Source organism: Hypanus sabinus, chromosome 30 (assembly GCF_030144855.1).
Source record: "Hypanus sabinus isolate sHypSab1 chromosome 30, sHypSab1.hap1, whole genome shotgun sequence".
Taxonomy (NCBI): domain Eukaryota; kingdom Metazoa; phylum Chordata; class Chondrichthyes; order Myliobatiformes; family Dasyatidae; genus Hypanus; species Hypanus sabinus.
The window spans coordinates 1,279,777-1,304,886 of NC_082735.1; the positions used below are offsets into that span (position 1 = coordinate 1,279,777).

Genomic DNA, 25,110 nt, shown 5'->3' on the forward strand with positions numbered 1-25,110 from the left:
AACAATAAAATGTTAGATGAATTTAATCCAGGAAAGTATGGAAGGATTTTAACTGTGAAGCATAGTAGCACAACAATAATTATGCATTGTATGCTTGTCAGTTCCAGTCACCCATGCTGTCATCTACCTGCTGAACAGAGCCTACTACCATTTGGATAAGCAGGGCAGCACTGTGTTTTTTGATTTCCCAAGTGGCTTCAATACCATACAGCCCTCATTGCTGGGGGAAAAGATACACTGAATGCAGATTGGCACCTCCATTGTATCCTGGATAATGGACTACCTGACTGGCAGACCACAGTATGTGTGGCTTCAGAGCTGTGTGTCAGACATGGCAGTAAGTAGCACTGGGGTCCCACAGGAGACTGTACAGGCTCCCTTCCAGTTTACCCTGTATACCTCAGACTTCAGATAAAACACTGAGTCATGTCATCTGCAGATATTTTCTGATGAATCACCAATATTTGGGTGTATAAAGGGACGACAAGAGGATGAATACAGGGGCTTGGTGGCAGAATTGTCAAATGGTACAGGCTGAATCATCTGAAGCTCAACATTAGCAAGAAAAAGGAGATGTTGATGGACTAGGAAGACTGAGTCTGCACGGTTCCCTGTAATTATTGATGGTGAGGATCTACAAGTACCTGGGGGTGCACCTGTACTTGAGTGGAGCACCAACAGCCTTCAAAATCCTGTCTCCTCCACCTATGTCTCACTTGCTTTATTTTGGAGCTGTGTACATGAAGGGCCATAATCGTCTCTACTTCCTGCGTAGACTAAGTTCCTTCAGAATATACAGGTCTCTCCTTCACACGTTCTACCAGTCTGTTGTCACCAGTACAGTCTTCTATATGGTGGTGTGCTGGGGCAATGGCATCAAAACTGATTAGAAAGGTTGGCTCTGTTATGTGTCAAATTGGACACACTGGAGGTTCTGGTAGAACAAAGGATCCTACAGAATATTCTGGACAATGTTTCTCACCCTCTGCATGCCACTTTGGCTGAACAGAGGAGCATTTTTAGTAATAGGCTAAGACAAAGCTTGCAGAGGGATCTGGACCAGCTGGAAAAAATGGGCTGAAAAATGGCAGATGAAGTTTAATACAGAAGTGTGAGGAATTGCACTTTGGAAGGAAAAAACAAGGTAGAACATACAAGGTAAATGGTAGGGCACTGAGGAGTGCAGTAGAACAGAAGGATCTAAGAATACATATACAAAATTCCCTAAAAGTGGCATCACAGGTAGATAGCGTAGTAAAGAGAGCTTTTGGTATATTGGCCTTTATAAATTAAAGTATTGAATATAAAAGTTGGAATGTTATGGTGAGGTTGTATAAGGCCTTGGTGAGGCTGAATTTAGAGTATTGTGTGCAGTTTTGGTCACCAAATTACAGGAAGGATATTAATAAGGTTGAAAGAGTGCAGAGAAGGTTTACAAGGATGTTGCTGGGACACGATAAACTGAGTTACCAAGAGGGGCTTCTTCACACAGGGAGTGGTGGGAGTGCCGAATGAGCTGCCAGATGAAGTGGTAAATGCGGGCTCACTTTCAACATTTAAGAAAAACTTGGACAGGTACATGGATGAGAGGTGTATGGAGAGATATGGGCCAGGTGCAGGTCAGTGGGACGAGGCAGAAAAATGGTTTGGCACAGACAAGAAGGGCCAAAAGGCCAGTTTCTGTGCTGTAATGTTCTATGGTTCTAACGGTGCTGCTCTAAAGAGCACTATATGAGGTCATTCTTACCCTCGGCCATTAGGCTCTATGATGTATAACCTATACCTTCTGTTAGACTGCTTGAGGTAACTTATTTTTTATTCTTTCTACTTCACTTCTACTATTTTTATGTATGCACTTGTAATGCTACTGTGACATTGTAATTTTCTTTGGGATCAATGAAGTATCTACCTACCTATCTATCTCACCTCTGGGGTTCCTTTGCGGAGTTTTCACATACTCCTGCATCCCCAAGATGAGTATATTGATTGGCTATTGCAACTCCTTGTGTAGGAAGCAGTAGTCTGGAAGTTAATTCCAAAAAGAGTGGTGGAGGCAGATACCTGTGTCACATTTAAACAGTCTTTGCACGTGCACTGGAAGAGATGTGATTTATAGGAAGTCTGTTGCACATCCACTGATCATCTGAAATAGCTAGGGACAGCACCCATATCTTCACAATCAGGAATTATGCTGATTGGCTGGTAATGGCTGAAATTCAATGTGCATCTTTACATCTCACTACATTGTCTGCTCTAGTTTCTTTAGTGCATGGTAAGATATATTGTATTAAATATACTTACTGTTAAATTGTTATCTATCTTTAATATAATAAATCACTCTAAAGTGCTTCATTTGAGTGCAATCAGACAGTAGAGACGACCAAAAATCTGAGTGAAAAGGCATGGCTTCAAGTATCATTTTTTAAAAAGTTGATAAGAGATGAATTTTGGGAGTTTAGAAACATCAACTCACAGTATTGGAGTATAAAAATATTATGGAGTATAAAAGTTGTATTATTTGCTGTGTAACCAAAACTATGTAGTCAACTTGCTATGCATGTATCCAAAATGAAATCCTAGAAATGTAGAAGACAATGGTGTGTTAAAGGTAGCTAAAGAGATGTAGTCAGCTTTGAAACTTGCTATTTGCTATGCATGTACCCAATTTAGCAGGAGAATGAAATATTAAGAATGTTAATGAAAGGTAGCTAAGAGATGTAAATTAGAACATGATTAAGTCAATGGGACGTATGTGTGTGTGTGTGTGTGTGTGTGTGTGTGTGTGTGTGTGTGTGTGTGTGTGTGTGTGTGTGTGTGTGTGTGTGTGTGTGTGTGTGTGGTACGTGTGAAACTGGACCAGGAGATTGATATAAAAAATGCTGTGTCCGGGGATCGGTGGGCAATCAGCGACTAGCTCAATGACTGTCTCAGCTTTGATTTGCAAATTAAAGTTTAACCCTTCTTGAAGAATCTTCTGCGTCTCCTGGTCATTTGTGGGGCACGAGAAACCACGACAACAGCAGAGCCATCCATAACAAAATAAAGCAAGTGAGACAAAGGTGGAGGAGACAGGATTTTGAAGGGTGTAGAATTTGTATATAACCTCTAATTCTAAAGCATTCTGGAAGGGGCAAAGTCAAAATGAATTTGAAACAATTGAATGACTGTTAGGAAGATTTCCATTAACACTAGAACTACAGTGGCTTAAGAAACCTACCTGTACATTCTCAACACAACTCAGAACTCGCAATAAATATCAATTTCTCTTTCCTGTAATTTTTTTCTTCCCCTTCCCTTCTTCCTCTAATCTTCAAGCCTTTATGTTTTCACCCCTATGGCTTCACAATTCACCTTCCAACTAGCCTCCTTTTCCTACTCCCCCCCCCCCACCCTTTTATTCTGGCATCTTTCCCTTTCTTTCTCAGTCCTGAAGAATGGTCTCTGCCTGAAACATTGAGTGTTTACTCATTTCCTTGGATGCTGCCTGACCTGCTGACTTCTGGCACCATTCTGTGTGTGTTACAATAAATAAAGAACAACCTGAGTTATTTACTTCACACCATGGCACAGAGTGATAATGAGGTTGATAAAAGCCAGAGCAAAGTACAATTCGCAGCTGGAGAAAATCAGTTTGAAGATAGCTAACAATGGAAAGCAGGAGCTTTCAGGGCGATGGGAAAGAACGAGATCAAAACATGACACTTCATTCAATTGTTCATTCTCCACAGATGGTGCTGTGGCGACCCACTTCCTAGCGCACTCGAACCGGCTCACAAATAGCCAGCGCGCCGGCATAAAGGCCAGGCCCAAAAGGGCGCCAGGTCTGCTTCACCAACAAAGGGAAAAGCTCACGTGGGACTGTAAATACGTGCCCCCTACAGCATCCGCGCCCGGGGAGGGCGGGATCAGGGAGGCTATAAAGCGAGGCCACGAAGTTCGAATGAAATCTTCTTTAACTGCAGTTTACCGACTCCATGTCGTTATTTCAGCGCTGCATGTAGCACACCGCTATAATTGGTGACTCCTCCATCAAATATTTCTAGCAATTTTTGTGTGTGTTTGGGTTGTAAAATAAGACAAACCAATGAAAATTTGAGGTGTAAAATGAGAGAATTGGGGCAACACAAAAATCTTTGAGTTTTAAATTGGAGGAGGTTACAAGGAAGGTAAAGGCTAGAACCTTTAAAACTGACGGACAATGTGTTTGACATTGTGATTTTGTCAATTAATTTGTTTTATTTTAAAATAAAAATATGTAATGAAATGAAAACTGTATGGAAAGGGAGTTGGGAGTTATCAGATATTAGAAAAAGAACTGTGAGGTTCTGTTAATTTACTGGAGGCAAGAAAGATGAGTGGCTCCTGCACAACGTAATGGTCTGGCAGGTTTGCCCCCTCATGATGGCAGCAAGTAGGGTGAAGGGAGATGTCAGTTAAGAGCAACTTTAATTTGTTGTTAATGCTCTTGCAGACCTTACCATGGAAGTCCTGAAACTGTTCATAACTGCCAATATTTTGCTCCAGTTTATTACAAATGTTACAAAAGCATTTTTTCCTTGTGCATCTGGTAAGAAGGGTTGGGGATGATCCAGTGCTGATGGAAAGGTAATGCTATCGTCAATGAGAATACAGTTACCTTGGTATCAATTTACAAGCTACAATCTGATCAACAGTATTCCTTCAACTTACTTCTAGGGAGCCCATGGACCCTGACGAGCTTGGCTTACTGCGTGGCATAGTCCTGCTCCTGTCGGCAAGTTCAGATGCCAGGATGTGCCTCACTGAAGGGTGATGTTTGAGGGCTGCACTCCGTGGGTAATTAAGAGTTCCATAAGATTGATTTAAGTTATAATTAATCTGATCAACTGAGGCAAAGTTAGGATAAATCTCTGACTTGACCGATTGGTTCCCAGTGATATTATGCCTGTTGTCATCCATATTAATGTTCAACTTGCTGTCTCTGATGAAAGGCTTTAAACTGACAGTGCGGCTGGGAAGTACCATGTAGTCTCCCTCCATGGGCTGCTCCTGGGCTCGCCTCCACTTAAGGTCCATTGGCCTCAGGGTGTTATCTGTGCACAGATAGAGCATTCCCCTGAGATCACTGTTCTTTTCTTTCTGGGGTGGTTGTTCATTCAATTCACCCACATTAGGCATCACATCATGCAGCTGCTGCATCGGAGGCAACTGGACCAATACATTTCCAGGTGGGATGTTTCCTGGAAGGGTGGAGAAATTAATTGCTTCACTGTTTATATTCATTTTCTCATCTTCCTCATCATCCAATGAAATGCGAGACAATGTTCCGGTGATAGTTGCTGGATTGCATGTGTTAACCTCTTTGAAGAGTACTAGGAAAACAGATACAATAAAAGAAACATCAGTTTACAACATAATAATTTACATTCTTGTCAGTAATTTAAATTTTGTTCAATTGTTCTGAATTTGCATTGTCTGGTTGAGCAGGATGCCAGGATGATTAAGATGCCAGTTGTGGACCATTGGTAGTATTCTGAATGATAGATTTAGAAGCTTGAATACATAATTTGGGATAAAATTCCAGCAGTACTCAAAAAAAATCAGGCTGAGGATGTTAAATTGAGATTACACCTGTCCACTTAGGTGTAAATAAGAACTCTTATGGCATGTGAAAATGCACTGTTGTACCAAGGAATACTTGTCACTCACCAACATCACTACAATAAATAGAAAAAATTATTTTATGTTGCTGTTCGAAACGTTGCTGTGCACAGATTGGCTGCCGTCATTCACATATTACAAATGTGACAACACTTCAAAAATAACTTCTTTGCTGTAAAGTTTTAGGTTGTCCTGTTCAGGTGCTAAAAGATGCAATTATTTGTTACAGCTATTAAGTAATGGCATAGTATTTCCCCGCTGCCTGTTCTGATGCAATGAACAGTTACTGTGTGATTTATCATGACAACTTTGATCATTAATTGACATTAAATGGCACAAAAACCATTGAATCAGTCTGACAAAAAATAGCCAATGGAGCACGTTGAGGAAATTGTGGGTCCAAGACCAAGATCAGGATGGTGCAGGATTGAGAAGCCCAAGGGTGGGAGATATGGTTGGCAACTGGAGGGGGAGATTTGATTGAGGGTTGACTGTCAGCAACTGATGAAGCCTGAGATGATTAGATATTGTTGGGGTCAGGCAATTAACAGGCAGAAGGGCACGTTGGGGGACTGTCACAGCGATAAGTGGATGATCACTATTCAAGTAAGCGTTTGCTGCTAGTTTTAATGAGGGGTAGGGGTTGTAATTTGGAGTCATTCCCATGTAGGGGTGCATCTGAACAGCTGATAACATGAAAAATCCTACCCAAGTCGCATGCCCAGTACTAGTCTTGAACTCGCTCAAGGGTTTCCATATTAAGTTGCACAGATGACCATAAGACACAGGAGCTGAGTTAGGCCATTTGGCACAAGTCTGCTCCACCATTCATCGTATTATCCCCCTCAACCACGTCCCCTGCCTTCTCCCCATATCATCCTTTGATGTTCTGACTAATTAAGAATTTATAAACCTCCACATTAAATATACCCAGTGGCTTGGTCTCCATAGCTGTCTGTGGTAATGAATTCCAGAGTTACCACTCTCCAGCGAAAGAAATTCCTCCTCATCTCAGTTCTAAATGGATATCCCTCTATTCTGAGGCTGTGACCTCTAGACCTAGACTCCCCAATGATAGGAAACATCCTCTCCACATCCACTCTGTCTTGGCCTCTTGGTATTCAATAGGTTTTAATGAGATTCCCCTCCCCCACCCCATCTCACCCCACCATCATTCTCATAAACAGTAGGCACTGTGAAAGTCAGGCTACATCCACACTGCGTTTTTGAAAATATCTCTATCCACACTGAAACGGAGATTCCGGCAAGTCTCCTCCTCCTGTGCATGCACAGGACACATCTACCGAAAACAAGTGACATGTTTGGTGTCAAATCTCGCAGTAAAAGTGTGCGTTTGTTCAGTTACAGACTAGAAAAACTTAAAATGACAGACAGCTGTTGGCTCTCGTGCAGGAGAACTTAAAACTAAAAAAAACAAATACTGGAGCATATGGAGGCAACCGACAGGGAGTTCACGGACAGTATGACCCGACTGACGACAAACACTGAAAAACTGACTAACTCTGTTGCATTAATAAAGCACCTTGTTAAATGTATAAGACACGTCTGCATCAGTGTTATCTTGTATTTCCATACAATGTTACATTAGGCTGTCAAACATCTATTGTCAGAGAAGTACTTGCATAAATAGGTAAACCACCTTCATACGAGCAAGGACAGTAAACAGGGCAAAGTGAGTATACTTATTTATTCAGTAAATTATGGGTCAAAGTATTTGGTGAGTACATTTCTAACTCTTCTGGCTTCAGTCTCATTGCCATCTGTTCTGAAATTGTTAGGTCGCGTTCAAGAAAACAATGAAATAGCGTGCTGCCGTCTGACAGATTTTCAGAAGTCTCCGGTTACCCCGTCCACGCTGATCTGCCCGAGCAGCGTTTTCAAAAATACCCACCCTGGAAAGCGTTTCTGAAAAGCTCCGGTTTTGGGGGACGAAAATGTCGTTTTAGTGTGGACAGAGGGTAAAAATGAAGAGTAAAGGCTTTAGTTATGGATTTATCCGGTGTAGTGTGGACATAGCCTCTGTCTTTGTTAGAGGTCTGTGGACCTCATTTTTCTTTGCTGACAAGACTACCTTTGTTGTCTATATCAACAAGAGTGTCACATGCCATTATATTCATATGCAGTCCTTCATATATTTTACTAAGTGGCACAGAGTAAAAACATTTAGTAAAAACTATTTTCCAGATATTGTGTCACAAAGATCACAGGGTTAACAATCTAATTAATACTAGGTAATTAGGTTGTAATGCTGGATCTCCTGCCATATCCAGTATTAAATACTACATTACTTGGGTCATTGTTTGTGCCATTTCATTCTTTTAAATATCAACATTTATCATAGGTTGGCAATTTGAATAAGAAACAGACAAGTCACTGGTGAAGGTATAAAAAGGAGTTGTTACTCAGACATTTCTTCAATATTTCTCTTGGTGCACTTCACTACTCTGCAGAAAGTAGGATGTCAATGCCTATCTGAGGCAGGGGGTGGAGGAAGGGAGGGGGAGAGGGAGAGGGAGAGGGAGAGGGAGAGAGAGAGAGAGAGAGAGAGAGAGAGAGAGAGAGAGAGAGAGAGAGAGAGAGAGAGAGAGAGAGAAGGAGGGAGAGGGAGAGCAAGAGAAAGGAAGAGAGCGAGGGAGAGGGAGAATATGTATGGGAATGGAGCAACACTACGTGTCTGGACTCAGAATGCCAAAACTCAAGAGGCAGCAAAGATCCATGCAGAATTTTCCAGAAAGTAATCCATTGTTTACTAGAATGGTCCAGGAATCAGGGTATATTTGATGTGCACTGAACTGACAAAAAATATGAATCCACGTCCTTCAGTCACTGTTTCAATAGTTTTAAAAGCCTGATCGTGATGAACCATGCAGATTCCTGATTCCTAATTCCTAATGTTTAAGTAGATTTTTAAAGGAGGTTTGTGTTTGAAAGAGGGTTTTTCTGTCTCCTGGAGACTGTGTTTGTTTACCAATCCTGTTGAACAGACAGCTGATTTGAAATTGTGTAATTAAGCATTGCCAGCTACTGTATATGGCCTCAGGGACTGCAGTGTGAAGCAATTATAAGGGAATCACTTAAAAACTGTTTACCTAGGTTTAGAAAACTCTGAAGGGTTCTTTACACCTTTTTATGTGTAAAGAAGCTAGTAATGTGAAGTTGGTGAAGAGACAAGGAGAGTTCCCTCTTATTTCCAATGCACTCAAATATTTATAGAGTGATAAAGGAGAAAGAAGTCCAGGTCCGACCCTGACCTAAGAGTGAGAAACCAATTCCAGATGCACATTGGCCCGAGCAGGGTTTGCAGACCGTTATCTCCAACAAGACAAAACCTAAAAATGGCTGTGGTGCTACACACCCAGATGAGCTCAACACCTTTTAAACACACTTTAAAGGGGACAATAAAACTACACCTGTGTGTATCCCTGCAGAACCTGGTGACCCTGTAATCTGTCACAGAGGCTGACATCACAACATCTTTCATGAGGGTGAACCCTCATAAAGTGTCAGGCCCTGGTGGTGTTCTTGGTAGGGTACTGAAAACCTGTACGACCAACTGATGGAGTGCTCAAGTGTTGCCATTACAGGTTCCCACAAGCTTCAAAAGAGTGAAGAGTGTGTGCCTGGGAAAAGGAGCCTGTACCCAACTTCAAAAGCTCCTCTACCCCTTACCCGTTCTGTAAAGAACTCGGGCACACATCTCCATGGACTTTGCCACGAATCTATGGCCATCCAAGGGGAAGTTGGGCATCATGGTGGTTGTCGATCAGTTTTCAAAAGCCTGTACGTTAATTGCCTTGGAGAAGCTACCTTCTGAAACGGAGATGGCTGAAATTGTCTTGGACCAGATCTTCTGTGTCCACAGATTCCCATTACATTTCTGGAGAGTGCTCTGCAGGTTGACTGGGGCAGCTGCAAGCCTTTGCGCTGGGTTTCACTCACAGTCCAACAGCTAGATAGAGCGGACCAACCAAGATTTAGAACATACCCTGAGATGCCTGGCCCCGGAAAGACTGATGAGTGGTATGATCAATTGATGGAGACAGAGATTGCCCACAAAACCTTACAGCATTTGGTGCACAGGACGTCACTGTTCAAGTGCCAGTTTAGTTACTCTTCACCTCTCCTTCTCAGACAAGAAGCCAAGGTTGGGGTCCTTGCAGCAGAAGCTCCTGTCAAATGCTGCAAGGAGAAATAAATGATGCCAAGAGAGATTTTGCTGGCCTCTACCTGGAGACTGAAGACAAGGCAAACCGAAGGAGAGGTCCAGGACCCATGTTACAGCCTGGGCAACTCATGATTTGTCCCTCTGAGTAGAATCTAGCAAGTTGGTCCCTTTAAGACCCTGAGGAAAGTAAGCCCGGTGGCTTATACCTTGTAGCTCTCCAGGACCCTACAGATTAATCCCACCTTCCACATCTCTAAATTAAAACCTGTCTGCACCAGCCCATTACTCCATCTACTCCACCCCCATTGGCCCTGCCACCACCTCAGTTTATCAAGGGGGAAACAGGTCTTCACGGTAAAAAGACTTTTGGACTTGCATACCATTCGAGATGTTCAGCAATACCTAGTAGACTGGGAGGGGCTCAAAACAGAGGAAAGGTGCTGGGTGCTGGAAAGAGACATCCTGGATTCAACTCTCATCCACGACCACCTCTCTGAGCAACCAGAGCTGTCAGGAGTTGGCCATAGGGGAGAGGGTCCTGTTACGAGACGCTCCCAAGCACACCAGCTTCCGAGATTTAAATGCTCTAACTCTCTGGAGTATGGATAGCTGGCATGGCCTCTTTAAGGGCTCAGGATGTTTCTATAATTGATAGTCATGTTTTCGGCACCAAGAATTGAGAATATAAGGAATACCTGAACATAGTTTCAGAGCTCAGTCGTAAGCCTGCCAGTGATTTCATCTAGTGCTTGGTTTGTGCTCAGTTTCTCGATCCCATTTGAAACTGTGTCTCGATCCCAACCTCAGATACTCCGGCATCTGAGTCCAAGCCATCCTTGTCAAGGACTCTCATCACATAACTTATTCAATCTTTCCTTATAATTCATGTCCTTCACACCTGGCAACATCCTTGTAACTTTTCTCTGTATTCTTTCAGCTTTATTTACATCTTTCCTGTATGTAGGTGGCCAAAACTGCACTAATCTCTTATACAACTTCAACATAACATCCCATCTCCTGAAGTCAATACATTGATTTATGAAGGCCAGTCTAACAAAAGCTTTCTTTATGAGCATATCTTCCTTGTGATGTCACTTCCAACAAATTATGGACGTATTCCCAGATCCCTTTGTTCTACCAAACTCCTCAGTGCCTACTGTTCACTGTGTAAGACCTACGCTGGTGCTATCGAAGTGTAAAACATCACACTTGTCTGCATTAAATTCCATCTGCCATTTTCAGCCCATTTTTGCAACTGATGCAGATCCCTCTGCAAGTGTTCCTCACTGTCCATTACATTCCTAATCTGCCTAATCTTAGTATCATCTGTAAATTTGTTGATCCAGTTAACCACATTATCATCCAGATCATTGATATAGATGACCAACATCAATGGACCCAGCACTGATCGCTGTGGCACACCACTAATCACAGGCCATCAGTCAGAGAGGCAACCCTCTACTACCACTCTCCAGCTTCTCCCACAAAGCCACTGTCTATTCCAATGTACTACGTCATCCTGAATGTCAAGCGACTGAACCTTCTTGACCAGCCTCTCATGTGAGATCTTGTCAAATACCTCACTAAAGTCCATGCAGAGAAATCACTGCCTTTCCTTCATCCACTTTCATGGTATCTTCCTCAAAAAGCTCTATAAGATTGGTTAGGCACGAAGCCATGCTGACTATCCTTAATCAGTCCATGTCTATCCAACTACTTATTTAGATGCAACGTGTCCCCCTACCCAAACTCTGTCCCCCGCTCTGTCTTATTTCATAATAGCAGATCCGGTATTGAATGCTTTCTTGTTGAGACTTCTAAGCACTGATGAAGGAAACTTTCCTGAACACCTTTGACAAACTCTCATCCTCTTACAGTATGGGATTCCCAATATGTGAAAATGAAAAGCACCTACTATAACACCCTGTGAATCTGCAGATGCTGAAAATAAATAAAAACACAAAATGCTGGCAGAACTCAGCAGGCCAGACAGCATCTATGGGAGGAAGTAGTGACAATGTTTCGGGCCGAAACCCTTCATCAGGAGTGAAGTAACATGGGATGGTCAAGGGAGGATAAGAAGTGGGGGGAGGGATGAAGTAGAGAGCTACGAAGTGATAGGCTGGAGGGAAATGGGCTAGGGGGAAGGTGGAGAAAAAGGGGCTTCCCTTCGTCCACTATCAACTCTGTTCTCCATCGCATCTTCTGTATTTCACGCACCTCTGCCCTCACCCCATCTCCCCACAAGCCCAACAGGGATAGAGTCCCCCTGGTCCTCACCTATCACCCTACCAGCCTACAAATCCAAAGTATAATCCTCCGTAATTTCCACCACCTCCTACGGGATCCCACCACCAGACACATCTTCCCCTCCCCCCCACTCTCGGCTTTCCACAGGAATCGCTCCCTATGCAACTCCCTTGTCCATTCATCCCCCCCATCCCCACCGACCTCCCTCCAGGCACTTATCCCTGCAAACAGAAGAAGTGCTACACCTGCCCCCATACTTCTTCCCTCACCACCATCTTAGGCCCTAGACAGTCCTTTCAGGTGAGGCACCACTTCACCTGTGAGTCAGGTGACTGGGGTGATATACTGTATCCGGTGCTCCTGATGTGGCCATTTATACATTGGGGAGACCCGCCGCAGACTGGGAGACCGTTTCGCTGAACACCAGCGCTCAGTCCTCCAGCAGTGGCGGGATCTCCCTGTGGCCACACACTTCAATTCCACAGACCACTCCCACTCCGACATGTCTGTCCATGACCTCCTCTACCATCAAGATGAGGCCACACACAGGTCCATGGAGCAATACCTTATCTCCCGCCTAGGTAGCCTCCTGCCTGCCGGCATGAACATTCAACTCACAGACCTCCGTTGATACCCCTGCCACCCCTCCCCCTTACCCTATCCCTATCTATAATTTTAGTCTGGTTCTCTTTCTCTTTTTCCCCCCTCACTACAATCTCCCCCCGTCCTACCTTTCTTTCTCTTTTATTTCCCATAATTGTCCACTTTCCCCCAGCCCATTTCCCTCCAGCCTATCACTTCCTAGCTCTCTACTTCATCCCTCCCCCCACTTCTTATCCCCCCTCGACCATCCCATGTTACTTCACTCCTGATGAAGGGTTTCAGCCTGAAACATCGCCACTACCTCCTCCCATAGATGCTGTCTGGCCTGCTGAGTTCTGCCAGCATTTTGTGTTTTTACTATAACACCTTTATGCTTTTTGCAACAGTTTTTGATCTCTTTACAAAGCTGTTCCTCTAAATCCCTAGGACTCTTGAGTGGTCTGTAATATAGGCCCGCTAACGTGGTCATACCTTTCTTATTTCCCAGGTCCACTCATAACATCTCACTAGTCAGATTCTCCAGTCTGTCTTGACGGAACATTGCCATGACATTTTGTCTGACTAGGAACACCACCCCTCCTCCTTTAATCCCTCCCTCTCTGTCACATCTAAAATAACAGAAACCCGGAACACTGAGCCTACCCCTCCTACCCCTCCTACAACCAAATCTCCCTCATGGCTACAATGTCATAATTCCAGGTGTTGATCCATGCCCTGAGCTCATTCGCCTTTCCTACGATACTTCTGGCACTGAAATATACACAGCTCAGGACACTAGTCGCACCATGCTCAACGTTTTGATTCCTGATTTTGTCTGAGGTCTTATCAACATCTACCCCCATAACCTCTCACTAACTGTTCTGGTTCCTATCCCCTGTAGCTCTAGTTTAAACCCCATTGTGCAGCATTAACAAACCTTCCCTCTAGGATATTAATCCCCTCCAGGTTCAGGTGCAAACTGTCCCTTTAGTATAGGTCTTACCTTCTTTGGCAGAGAGCTGACTGATCCAAAAATCTTATGCCCTCCCTCCAACACCAACTCTTTAGCCTTGTGTTAAAGTGTACAATCCTCACTGGCACGTGGCACGGGTAGCAATCTGGAAGTCACAAGCCTGTGTGCTGCTTCAGTGACCATTGCCCAGTTGCAATTACATCCACTGTGATGAATTGCTTTGAGAGGTTGGTCATGGCTAGAACTAACTCCTGCCTCAGCAAGGACCTGGACCCACTGCAATTTGCCTGTCACCACCATAGGTCTACAGCAGATACAATATCACTGACACTCCACTCAGCCTTGGTTCACCTGGACAATAGGAATACCTATGTCAAGCTGTTGTTTATTGATTACAGCTCAGCTCTCAACACCATCATACCCTCAGTACTTTTCAACAAGCTCCAAAACCTGGGCCTCTGGAACTCCCTCTGCAAATGGATTTGTCTTCCTATTTGGGAGACCACAGTCAGTGCAGATTGGAAATAGCAACTTTTCTTTGCTGATATCAACACTGGTTCACCTCAAGGATGCCTGCTTATCTCTCTGCTCTTCTCTCTCTACACTTATGACTGAGTGGTTTGGCACAGCTCAAATGCCATCTATAAATTTGCCGATGACACAACTATTGTTGGCAGAATTTCAGGTAGTGAAGAGAAGGCATACAGGAGTGAGATAGATCATCTAGTGAATGGTATCACAGCAACAACCTTGCACTCAGCATCAGTAAGACCAAGGAATGCATTGTGGATTTTGGGAAAGGGAAGTCAAGGGTACACATGTGCCCTCATTGAGGAATCAGTAGTGGAAAGAGTGAGCAGTTTCAAGTTCGTGGGTGTCAACATCTCTGAGGATCTATCTTGGGTCCAACATATTGAAACAATTACAAAAAGGCATGAAAACCATTATATGTCACCAATTTCTACAGGTGTACTGTGGAGAGCATTCTAACTTCTTGTGTCACCGTCTGGTATGGAGGGGCCACTGCACAGGACTGGAAACAACTGCTGGAAGTTGCAAGCTCAGCCAGCTCTAGCCTCCCCACCACTGAGGACAGCTCCAAAAGACAAGACCCCAAAAACGGCAACATTCATCATTAAGGACACCATGACCTGGGCATGCCCTCTTTTCATTGCCACCATTGAGGAGGTGGTACAGGAGACTGAAGACACACACAGCATTTCAGGAAGAGCTCCTTCCCCTCTGCCATCAGGTTTTTGAATAGACACATGAATACTACTTCACTATTTTTCTTTTCTCTTCTTTCCACTACTTACTCAATTTTTATATATTTCTTAATTTTAATTTATAGTTTTTTATTACATATTGTGATGTACTGCTTCTGTAAATCAACAAATTCATTACATATACCAGTGATATTAAAGCCGATTCTGATTCTGAGTATTGAGTACCCACCATGTCCTCATAGAACAATCCCATAAGTACAACACTTTCTCTTTCCCCGCAGTCCTCCCACACTTCAAAGATGTTATGGTAAGGTAAGTAAGCTGTTGGTATGTTATCTTGGCACCAGAAGCGTGGAGACATTTGTGAGCTGCCCAGCACAATCCTTGCTGATTTGATTTGATGCAAATGCCTCATTTCACTGACGTTTTGGTGTACATGTTGCAAATAAAGCTAATTTTTAATCTTTCCTTTATCATTAATCTTAGTGTTGCTCTGGCCAAACAAATGTCTTATATTGACAAAACACAACTGTTCTGCTACCATCCTTTCTGTCTCCATTTACAAATCCCAGGATCCCTTATTGTTTTACTAACTGTTCTCTCAAAAATTTCTGCCATTTTCAAAACTTCATGCATACAGTGAAATCTCTCTTATCCTGCACACCTTTAGTATTCTGCAACTAAATCAGTACTGGATTTCCTGATTGATATGCCAATGCATATCACCTCACACTTCTCTGTGTTAAATATCATATACCACATCTCTACTCATTCAACCAGCCTAGCTATCTTCCTGCAGTCTATTATTGTCCACCTCCCTGTGTATCTTACTTTGGGAATTAAATTTAATTTATTGGCAAAAGGTGACTTTTATTTTCCAGCATATTTAGCTTAAACACAAGCAACAATGTACTTTCAACAGGATCTTCGACAGCTGTTTTGTTTATTTCTATTAGGGGTCAGTGGAAACGGTCATTTAATTACTTACAAATCAGCCCAACAGCCAGAGAAACAGACAGAATATATAGAACAGATTGCTTGGAAAGGTAAATGTCAGAAATAATTAAATGTTTGTGATAAAATGCCTCAATTTCAGGAGCCATGGGCAGAATAACTAGAAGAAGCCATTCACTGCACGTGTCAGTGGAGCAATACAGAAGTGCCTTGGGGGGAAGAAGGTATACTTTGTAACCTTTTACCTGTTGCAATGTTCAGCTGACTCTTCTGATGTTTGATACAACTCAGTGGTGGACAACCCTTCTTGCACACTGCTTTGTTACTATTTCAAAAATAATCTTTATTCATAATAATATATCCATTATTCATGGCAAGTGTGTGAGGGGTATTGCACTTTGGGAGATCAAAGGAAACGGGGCAGTGCACAGTTAATAGCAAGACCTTGAAGTTCACTGTAGTGTGTTTTTGAATCGCCTGAACAGTCTGACAATTTTGCGTCACCTGAAGGGTTCGGTGATCTGGACTGTCAAAAATGCAGGTACAGCTGTCATTGAGGTAGCCATTGATGGAGCAGACTTCAGGTTGCATTGAAGTGTTGTGGTCCAAGAGCAAAAAGCAAATTGATGTTTACTTAAGCACTGAGCCACGCTAAAAGGATTAGGGTGTCAAAGTCAAGGGTGTAGGTCAAATCCGTGTTCAGACATCTCTGTGTCAGTCAAGATTCCCCACCTGAGTCCGTCTCATCTGCATCTGCCAGGATTTGACCTCTCTCTCTCGCTTCTCAGTGCTACCACTGGGCGGGTGGTGCAGAAATCGTGAGTTCACACCGCCGGGTTTGTGAGGGATTGCTACCCTGCAGACTGTCTTCACTCGCCTCACTGCTGAACTTGCTCTGCTGCTGTGAACTCATCTTTGGGGATTTTGCCGATCCTTCTTCATGTATTATTTGTTTTCTTTTTTATTGTTTGTATGATTTATTCTTTTTTTCATGCATTGGGTGTTTGTCAGTCTTTGTCATGTGGGTTCTTCTGTTTCTTTGTTTTGTGGCTGCTTGCAAGAAGATGAATCTCTAAGTTGTGTATATGTTGATAATATGAAGATAGGTGGAGGGGCAGGTAGTTTTGACGAAGTAGAGAGGCTACAGAAGGACTTAGGCAGAATAGGAGGAGAATGGGCAAAGAAATGGCACAGTGTCATAAAGCGTATGGTCATGCACTTTGCTGGAAGAAATGAGAGTGTTGACTCTTCTGAATGGAGAGAAAATACAAAATACTGAGCTGCAAAGTTCACTTTGCAGGTTGCATTTGTGGTGAGTAAGGCAAGTGAAATGTTAGCATTCATTTCAAGGGGACTAGTATATAAAAGCAAGGATGTATTGTTGAGACTTTATAAAACACTGGTGAGGCCTCACATGGAGTATTGTGAGCAGTTTTTGGCCCCCTACCTTAGAAAGAATAGAAACATAGAAAAATAGAAAACCTACAGCACAATACAGGCCCTTAGGCCCACAAAGTTGTACCAAACATGTCCCTACCTTAGAAATTACTCGGCTTACCTATAGCCCTCTATTTTACTAAGCTCCATATACTAATCCAAAAATCTCTTAAAAGACCCTATCATATCTGCCTCCACCACCGTTGCCGGCAGCCCATTCCACACACTCACCACTCTCTGCATAAAAATCTTACCCCTGACATCTCATCTGTACCTACTCCCCAGCACCTTAAACCTGTGTCCTCTTGTGGCAACCATTTCAGCCCTGGGAAAAAGCCTCTGACTATCCACATGATCAATGCCTCTCATCATTTTATACACTTTTATCAGATCACCTCTCATCCTCCGTCGCTCCAAGGAGAAAAGGCTGAGTTCACTCAACCTATTCTCATAAGGCATGCTCCCCAAACCAGGCAACATCCTTGTGATCTCCTCTGCACCCTTTCTATGACTTCCACATCCTTCCTGTAGTGAGGCGACCAGAACTGAACACAGTACTCCAAGTGGGATCTGACCAGGGTCCTATATAGCTACAACATTACTTCTCGGCTCCTAAATTCAATTCCATGATAGATGAAGGCCAAAACACCATATGCCTTCTTAACCACAGAGTCAACCTGCGCAGCTGCTTTGAGCATCCTATGAACTCTGACCCCAAGATCCCTCTGATCCTCCACACTGCCAAGAGTCTTACCATTAATACTATATTCTGCCATCATATTTGACCAACCAAAATGAACCACTTCAAACTTATCTGGGTTGAACTCCATCTGCCACTTCTCAGCCCAGTTCTGCATCCTATCAATGTCCCGTTGTAACCTCTGACAGCCCTCCACACTATCCACAACACCTCCAACCTTTGTGTCATCAACAAACTTACTAACCCATCTCTCCACTTCCTCATCCATGTCATTTATAAAAATCACGAAGAGTAAGAGTCCCAGAACAGATCCCTGAGGCACTCCACTGGTCACCGACTTCCACGCAGAATATGACCCATCTACAACCACTCCTTGCTTTCTGTGGGCAAGCTGGTTCTGGATGCACAAAGCAATGTCCCCTTGGACCCCATGCCTCTCTACTTTCCCAATAAGCTTTGCATGGGGTACCTTATCAAATGCCTTGCTGAAATCCATATACACTACATCTTCTGTTCTTCCTTCATCAATGTGTTTAGTCAGATCCTCAAAAAAATCAATCAGGCTCGTAAGGCATGACCTTCCCTTGACAAAGCCATGCTGACTACTACTATTCATATTATACCTCTTCAAATGTTCATAAATCTTGCCTCTCAGGATCTTCTCCATCAAGTTACCAACCACTGGGTTAAGAATCACTGGTTCTTAATTTCCTGGGCTTTCGCTACTCCCTTTCTTGAATAAAGGAACAATATTTGCAACCCTCCAATCCACTGGAACCTCTCCCGTCCCCATTGTTAATGCAAGGATCATTGCCATAGGCTCAGGAATCACCTCCCTCACCTCCCACTGTTGCCTGGGGTACATCTCATCTGGTCCCAGCAACTTATCCGCTCCAGCACATTCTCTTTCTTAATATCTACATGCTGAAGCTTTTCAGTCTGCTGAAAGTCATCACTACAATCACCAAGATCCTTTTCTATAGTGAATACTGAAGTAAAGTATTTATTAAGTACCTCTGTTATTTCCTCCAGTTCCATACACACTTTCCCACTGTCACACTTGATAGGTTCTATTCTTTCATGTCTTATCCTCTTGCTCTTCATATACTTGCAGAATGTCTTGGTGTTTTCCTTAATCCTGCCCGCCAAGGCCTTCTCATGGCCCCTTTTGGCTCTGCTAATTTCCTTCTTAAGCTCCTTCCTATTAGCCTTAACATCTTCTAGATCTCTAAATCTCTAACATTACTTAGCTCTCTGAACCTTTCATAAGCTTTTCTTTTCTTCTTGACCAGATTTATTACAGCCTTTGTACACCACAGTTCCTGTACCCTACCATAACTTCACTGTCTCATTGGAACGTACCTATACAGAACTCCAATATGCTGAAACTGGAGAGGATTTAATGGAAGTTCACAAAAATGATTCCAGGATTGAATGGCTTGTCATATGAACAGTATCTGCATTCACTGGAATTCAGAAGAATGAGGGGTGAAAGGCTTTGATAGAGTGGAATTGGAAGGGATGCTTCCTTTGGTTGATGATAGAAACATAGAAAATAGGTGCAGGAGTAGGCCATTTGGCCCTTCGAGCCTGCACCGCCATTCAGTATGATCATGGCTGATCATCCAACTCAGAACCCTGTACCTGCTTTCTCTCCATACCCCCGATCCCTTTAACCACAAGGGCCATATCTAACTTCCTCTTAAATATAGCCAATGAACCGGCCTCAACTGTTTCCTGTGGTGGAGAATTCCATAGATTCACCACTCTGTGTGTGAAGAAGTTTTTCCTCATCTCAGTCCTAAAAGGCTTCCCCTTTATCCTTAAACTGTGACCCCTCATTCTGGACTTCCCCAACTTCGGAAACAATCTTCCTGCATCTAGCCTGTCCATTCCCTTTAGAATTTTATATGTTTCAATAAGATCCCCCCTCAATCTTCTAAATTCCAGTGAGTATAAGCCTAGTTGATCCAGTCTTTCTTCATATGAAAGTCCTGCCATCCCAGGAATCAAACTGGTGAACCTTCTCTGTACTCCCTCTATGGCAAGAATGTCTTTCCTCAGATTAGGGGACCAAAACTGCACACAATATTCTAGGTGCGGTCTCACCAAGGCCTTGTACAACTGCAGTAGAACCTCCCTGCTCCCGTACTCAAATCCTTTTGCTGTGAATGCCAACATACCATTTGCCTTTTTCACCGCCTGCTGTACCTGCATGCCCACCTTCAATGACACCCAGGTCTCGTTGCATCTCCCCTTTTCCTAATCAGCCACTGTTCAGATAATAACCTGTTTTCCTGTTCTTGCAACCAAAGTGGATAACCTCACATTTATCCACATTAAATTGCATCTGCCATGAATTTGCCCACTCACCTAACCTATCCAAGTCACCCTGCATCCTCTTAGCATCCTCCTCACAGCTAACACTGCCACCCAGCTTCGTCTCATCTGCAAACTTGGAGATGCTGCATTTAATTCCTTGGTCTAAATCATTAATATTGTAAGCAACTGGAGTCCCAGCACTGAGCCTTGCGGTACCCCACTAGTCACTGCCTGCCATTCTGTAAAGGTCCCGTTTACTCCCACTCTTTGCTTCCTGTCTGCCAACCAATTCTCTATCCACATCAATACCATACCCCCAATATCATGTGCTTTAAGTTTGCACACTAATCTCCTGTGTGGGACCTTGTCAAAAGCCTTTTGAAAATCCAAATATACCACATCCACTGGCTCTCCCCTATCCACTCTACTAGTTACGTCTTCAAAAAATTCTATGAGATTCATCAGACATGATTTTCCTTTCACAAAACCATGCTGACTTTGTCCGATGATTTCACCGCTTTCCAAATGTGCTGTTATCACATCTTTGATAACCGACTCTAGCATTTTCCCCACCACCGATGACAGGCTAACCGGTCTATAATTCTCCGATTTTTCTCTCCCTCCTTTTTTAAAAAGTGGGGTTACATTAGCCACCCTCCAATCCTCAGGAACTAATCCAGAATCTAAGTAATTTTGAAAAATTATCACTAATGCATCCACGATTTCTTGAGCTACTTCCTTAAGCACTCTGGGATGCAGACCATCTGGCCCTGGGGATTTATCTGCCTTTAATCCCTTCAATTTACCTAACACCACTTCCCTACTAACATGTATTTCCCTCAGTTCCTCCATCTCACTAGACCTCCGGTCCCCTACTATTTCCGTAAGATTATCTATATCCTCCTTAGTGAAGACTGAACCAAAGTAGTTATTCAATTGGTCTGCCATGTCCTTGTTCCCATGATCAATTCACCTGATTCTGACTGTAAGGGACCTACATTTGTCTTGACCAATCTTTTTCTTTTTACACATCTATAAAAGCTTTTACAGTCAGTTAAGTTCCCTGCCAGCTTTCTCTCATAATCTTTTTTCCCTTTCCTAATTAAGCCCTTTGTCCTCCTCTGCTGGTCTCTGAATTTCTCCCAGTCCTCAGGTGTGCTGCTTTTTTTTGCTAATTTATATGTTTCTTCTTTGGACTTGACATTATCCCTAATTTCCCTTGTCAGTCACGGGTGCACTACCTTCCTTGATTTATTCTTTTGCCAAACTGGGATGAACAACTGTTGTAGTTCATCCATGCGATCTTTAAATGCTTGCCATTGCGTATCCACCGTCAACCCTTTAAGTATCATTTGCCAGTCTATCTTAGCTAATTCACGTCTCATACCTTCAGAGTTACCCTTCTTTAAGTTCTGAACCTTTGTTTCTGAATTAACTATGTTACTCTCCATCTTAATGAAGAATTCCACCATATTATGGTCACTCTTACCCAAGGGGCCTCAAACGACAAGATTTCTAACTAACCCTTCCTCATTGCTCAATACCCCACCTAGAATGGCCTGCTCTCTTGTTGGTTCCTCGACATGTTGGTTCAGAAAACCATCCTGCATACATTCCAAGAAATCCTCTTCCTCAGCACCCTTACCAACTTGGTTCACCCAATCTATATGTAGATTGAAGTCACCCATTATACCTACTGTCTTTTATTGCATGCATTTCTAATTTCCTGTTTAATGCCATCCCCAACCTCACTACTACTATTAGGTGGCCTGTACACAACTCCCACCAGTGTTTTCTGCCCCTTAGTGTTATGCAGCTCTACCCTTATCGATTCCACATCCTCCAGGCTAATGTCCTTTCTTTCTATTGCGTTAATCTCCTCTCTAACCAGCAATGCTACCCCACCTCCTTTTCTTTCCTGTCTATCCCTCCTGAATATTGAATATCCCTGGATGTTGAGCTCCCATCCTTGGTCACCCTGAAGCCATGTCTCTGTGATCCCAACTATATCATATTCATTAATAACTATCTGCCCATTCAATTCATCCACCTTGTTACGAATGTTCCTCGCATTGACACACAAAGCCTTCAGGCTTGTTTTTACAACACTCTTAGCCCTTATACAATTACGTTGAAAAGTGGCTCTTTTTGCTTTTTGCCCTGGATTTGCCTGCCTGCCACTTTTACTTTTCACCTTACTACTTTTTGCTTCTACCCTCATTTTACACCCCTCTGTCTCTCTGCACTTGTTCCCAACCCCCGCCACATTAGTTTTAAGACCAGAGGACGCAGCCTCTGAATAGGGGGCATCCTTTTAAAACACAGAATAGGAGAATGTTTTTTTAGCCAGGGATTGGTGAATCTGTGGAATTCTTTGCCACAGGCAGCAATAGAGGCCAGTTCTTTAAATATATTTAACGCAGAGGTTGATAGATTCTTGATTGGTCAAGGCATGAAAGGGTATCGGGGGAAGGCAGGAGATTGGGGCTGAGAAGAATATTGGATCAGCCATGATGAAATTGACAGCAGACTTGATTGACCAAACAGCCTAATTCTGCTCCTATATCTTATGGTCTTATAGTAAATTTACTTTGAACTTTGGGAGCGATGTTAGGGTTCAAGTTCATAGCTTGCAGAATGTGGCCACACAAAACAATACAGTGGTAAATAAGGCAAATCAAATGCTTGCTTTTGTTAGTCAAGGTACTGAGTTAAGGAGACAGGAAGATACGTTGCAGCTTTATAAATCTCTGATTAGGCCGCATATGGAGTATTGCTTTCAATTTTGGTCACTCCATTATAGAAGGAATGGGGAGGCTGTGGAGAGGGTGCAGGAGAGCTTTATCAGGATACTGCCTGTATTAACCAAATTGCCATTAGGACATATATACAGAAGGTACTGAAAAAAGGGTAATAACATCATAAACAAACCCATCCACCCTCCTCATGGATTGTCTGTCCCACTCCTATTAGGGAGGAGGCTACGTAGCATCACACCAGGATCTCCAGACTCAAAGACAGTTACTTTCCCCAAACAGTAAGGCTGATCAACACCCCACCCACTAATCCATCTGTCACATGCCCTGCTGCCATTACTGTATCATTTCCTGTCAGTCACCTAATGTGCAGACACTCCTGTGCCAAGTGTCATTTTATGGATGTACAATCAGTCTAGTATCTTACGTATTTATATTTACTGTGATTTTCTTTATTATTTTGATTTATATTTTAGTGTGTTTTTTATATGCTGCCTTATATCTGGAGTAACAATTATTCTCCTTTCCACTTGTGTACAGGAAATGACATTAAACAATCTTGAATCTTGAATTTAGTGGCATGCACTATGAAAGGTTGACAAACAATTTTTGTCACTTGGATTTCCAGCTAGGTACAGGTATCGATTTTAACTGACAATTTGATGACAAACTCTGCCACCTTCATTAGGAACATCTAATCCGGTGGTAATTATACCCCTGACGTCCATCCCTCCTGATTGGTTAGTCCTCATCCAGTCAGGTTTCCGCTGTCCCACCTTGTTTACAATCAAATTCCAGTTCTTATTGAGAGTGAGACCTTCGTCTTTGTTAAAATTCTTTTCCTTTAGTTTTATTTTAATGGCTTCCTGCACCAAGCAATCCCAAAAGCCATTGGCGTGGCACAGTAGTCTTGTCCCATCAAAGTCAACACTATGGCCATTGTGAATGCAGTGTTCTGCTACCACGATTTCTCTGGTAACCCAATACCTCCAGTCCCATCTGGCTGATGTACTGTACACTGCTCCACATTCACATTTTGGACACGGAGAGTCTCCACGAGGAAATAAGACAATTACGCATTACATTCCTACAGAATGGCTACAAAGTGAAGGAAATCAATTGGGTTCTTAAAAGGGATGCTGGAAAACTATGAACGAGGAGGAGCCTGTTACTACCACCTCTCTTCGCTACTTTTCCATGGTTTCTGGAAGTATTGCCAGGATCCTGAAAAAATACTCAATTTTATATCATTCACAAACATGTAAGGAAGCTTAAATCACAGCTTACGTGAATCAAGGATGACCTGGAACTCAGGATGGCTGGTACTTATAGGATTCCCTGTGAATGCAGAGCAGCATACATTGACCAGATGGGACACACAGTGAAAACCTGATTCGAGGAGTATCTGTTTAAATTGGTGGTAGCAGAACATTGCATCTACAATGGCCATAGGATTGACTTTGATGGGTTAAAACTACTGTGTGGTGCCAATGGCTGGAGGACCTTTTTGTTAAAAAAGTTTTAACAAAGATGAAGGTCTCGCTATAAGCAAGAACTGGAATTTGATTATAAACAAGGTGGAATAGTAGAAACTTGATTGGATGAGGACTAACCAATTAGGAGAGATGGAGAATGGGGGTATGAATACCACTGGACTAGACATGCCCAGGCATCATCCCTGATGATGATGGTTGAGTTTGTGTTTGAAACATCGGAAAAATTCAATACCTGTACCCAGCTGGAAGCTTAGGAAGAGTTTATTTGTCATATACACTGTGAGGAAAGCACTAGATCCTTTCTTTTTTTCTCTCTCTCCAGAATGCAGAGGCTGAAAGGAGACCTGATAGGAGTTTATAACAGTTTATACAGCTGGCACCTTTTTCCTAGGGTTGAAATGTCCCACACGCAATGCCTTTAAATTGAGAGGAAGAAAGTTGAAAGAAGATGTGTGGGGCAAGTTTTATTTGCACCCAGTGGTGGGTGCCTGAAACGTCCTGCCATGGGTATGGTTGATATGACAGAGTAAACACGGCTATTTGGAGAATGGAGGGACATAGATCATGTATAGACAGAGAAATTATTTT

General features: G+C 43.0%; 1 protein-coding gene across 1 annotated transcript in view; it reads right to left on the reverse strand.

Moving 5' to 3' along the window:
* Positions 1-25,110, reverse strand: part of LOC132383377 (adhesion G protein-coupled receptor B2-like) — a 1,046,509-nt gene that overhangs the window by 104,135 nt on the left and 917,264 nt on the right. The window contains exon 27 of the mRNA XM_059954264.1: positions 4,690-5,351. Within this exon, the coding sequence (XP_059810247.1) occupies positions 4,690-5,351 (662 nt within the window). The remainder of the gene's footprint in view (positions 1-4,689; positions 5,352-25,110) is intronic.